At 28.8% G+C, this 2500-nt stretch overlaps 1 protein-coding gene and 2 non-coding genes across 3 annotated transcripts; 1 reads left to right on the top strand and 2 right to left on the bottom strand. All coding sequences in view use genetic code 11, as the record gives it.

Annotated features, from left to right (window-relative positions):
* The first annotated feature begins 464 nt into the window (after positions 1-464).
* On the top strand, positions 465-551 carry trnS-GGA. The gene has a single exon. It is a non-coding gene; the product is annotated as a tRNA-Ser (tRNA).
* Positions 552-843: 292 nt separating this feature from the next.
* On the bottom strand, positions 844-1449 carry rps4 (ribosomal protein S4). The gene has a single exon. The coding sequence runs from the start codon at positions 1447-1449 to the stop codon at positions 844-846; it is 606 nt and encodes a 201-aa protein (YP_004021318.1).
* Positions 1450-1854: 405 nt separating this feature from the next.
* Positions 1855-1927, bottom strand: trnT-UGU. The gene has a single exon. It is a non-coding gene; the product is annotated as a tRNA-Thr (tRNA).
* Between the last annotated feature and the right edge of the window lie 573 nt (positions 1928-2500).

Below are 2500 nucleotides of genomic sequence, written 5' to 3' on the forward strand. Positions count from 1 at the left end.
TTTATGAATTTGTAATAGATTTACGGAGTAAGAGGTTGTTGTTGAGAGATCTAAAACTGGAAAAGAATTTTAGAATTCTTATAGAAATGGGGAATTAGAGTCTAAAGAGAATTATGAACTAAAGATATCCATTAAGCATAGTCTAAAAAAAACCAATCGATTGATTTGATTCGTTTCAATTCATTGATTTAATCCAGTCCGGTAGAAATATCAGAAAAAAAGATGGGAGTGCCATTTTCGCAAACATGAATAGATATATATCTTTTTATATTATTTATTTTTAAATTTATTTTTAACAGCCCCTTCACAAAAAAAATTTTTCTTTAGACCCCCGGCTCGAAGAAAAAGTGATGAAAAGTTTTCTATTTTTATAGCTAGTTTTATAGTTAGAATTCGTACCTATCGAACAATCTAATATGAATAACTCGCTATTCGCTCGGGTTATCGGCCATAATCATTATGTAGGAGAGATGGCCGAGTGGTTCAAGGCGTAGCATTGGAACTGCTATGTAGACTTTTGTTTACCGAGGGTTCGAATCCCTCTCTTTCCGCACCTTCACCTAATTCGCCAATGTAACTGACTACAATGTATCAAATCAAATAAGAACAGATACTAAAGAGTTAGACCCTTCTTTGATCTTTGATATGGATTCTCTATTCCCAATTTCTTTATAATACGGAATACGGAAAATAGCGTACAGGGAATGAAAATCTCCCTACGGATCTATCATACATGAATAGGAGAAAAATCTCCGAATCAAATCCCTTACCCTGTCTTCCTTTACTTAACCTTAACTCAGGTGAAAGGGGGGCAGAACCTTTGTTTTGTTATTTTAGTTAGGTTTAACTCTGACGAGAATAATATTCTACGACAAGCAATTCATTTATTTTCAAACCGACCCATTTCCTATCTATTATTTGATTGACTAATCCTTTATATTGTAATGTGTGAAGGGTCAAATGCTTTGGTAATTCCTCATGGGTGGATGAATCAAGATAATTTTGAATCAGAGTTCTAGATTTTTGTTCATCCCTCGCTGAAATAATATCTCGGGGTTTGCAGCGATAACTTGGTATATCTACTGTACGACCATTAACTAAAATATGTCTATGGTTAACTAATTGGCGGGCTTGAGGAATAGTCGAAGCCATACCCAATCGAAAAAGGATGTTATCCAAACGCATTTCAAGTAATTGTAGTAAAACCTGACCTGTTGACCCTTTGGCTTTTCTGGCGATACAAACGTATTTAAGTAATTGTCGTTCTGTAAGGCCATAATGAAAACGCAATTTTTGTTTTTCTTCTAAACGAATACGATATTGAGATTTTTTACCGGGGCGCGATTGGTTTCTAAGATCGCTTCCGGTTCTAGGCCTTTTACTAGTTAGTCCCGGTAAAGCCCCCAGACGGCGTATTTTTTTGAAACGAGGCCCTCGGTAACGTGACATAAAGACTCCTTATTAATTTTAATTTTATTGAAATTTCATAAACCTAAATTAAAACTGAACTAAATGAAGCGAAATCCACTGAAGGATTATACTACAAATATTAATGAGATGAATTGGATCAATATCCATACTTTTTTGTATTGTATATAATGTATACAAAAAATAGAAATCAAAATAAAATATATATATAATATATAAAGAAATTAAACCAAAAAAGGAAACCTTTTTTTTCTTGATTTATTCTGCAAAGATCTAACTCCTCCAATTTTATTCCTAATTGGAAGTTTCTACGACATAATAAACAAATCGGTGACCCTTGGAAAGAAAAGGGGACAAAGCTTTTTCAATGTTCTTTGATTTCAAAAAAACATTATCAATCATGTAAAAAATCAAACAAATAGAGAAAGCCGGCTATCGGAATCGAACCGATGACCATCGCATTACAAATGCGATGCTCTAACCTCTGAGCTAAGCGGGCTCAAATAATAGAAATTTTGTATCCATAGGAATTCAGCAAACTATTACGATCTTATCTATTAACTATCTATTAGTTATTCATAATTAATATGAATTATAGACTAGAATTTATAAAAACTAGAATTTATAATTTATAATGACATATTTAATATAATAGTAGATTCAATCTAATATTGATACAACACAATAATTATTTAATTTTTTTAATTATTTAATTCTATTTGATTATATTTTAATCATATTATCATATTAAATATAATATATATTATATATTTTAATATTTATATATTTATTTATATATTATATAATTTAATTTATATAATTATTTATATATTATATAATTTAATTTATATAATTTATATTATATAATTAAATCTTAATTCTTAATTATATATTAATTATATATCTATTATTTACATTTTTTTATATCTTAGTTCTATTTTTTTTATTATCATTAGTTATATATTATGATTATATAAATGATACATTATAAGTCTAAATAATTAGAATGAAACTTTTTTTTTAGACTAAATAATTCGAATTATCTTCGAATTAGAAATAGAAATGAATAGAA

This window comes from Theobroma cacao, chloroplast, assembly GCF_000208745.1.
Source record: "Theobroma cacao chloroplast, complete genome".
NCBI classification, from domain to species: Eukaryota; Viridiplantae; Streptophyta; class Magnoliopsida; order Malvales; family Malvaceae; genus Theobroma; species Theobroma cacao.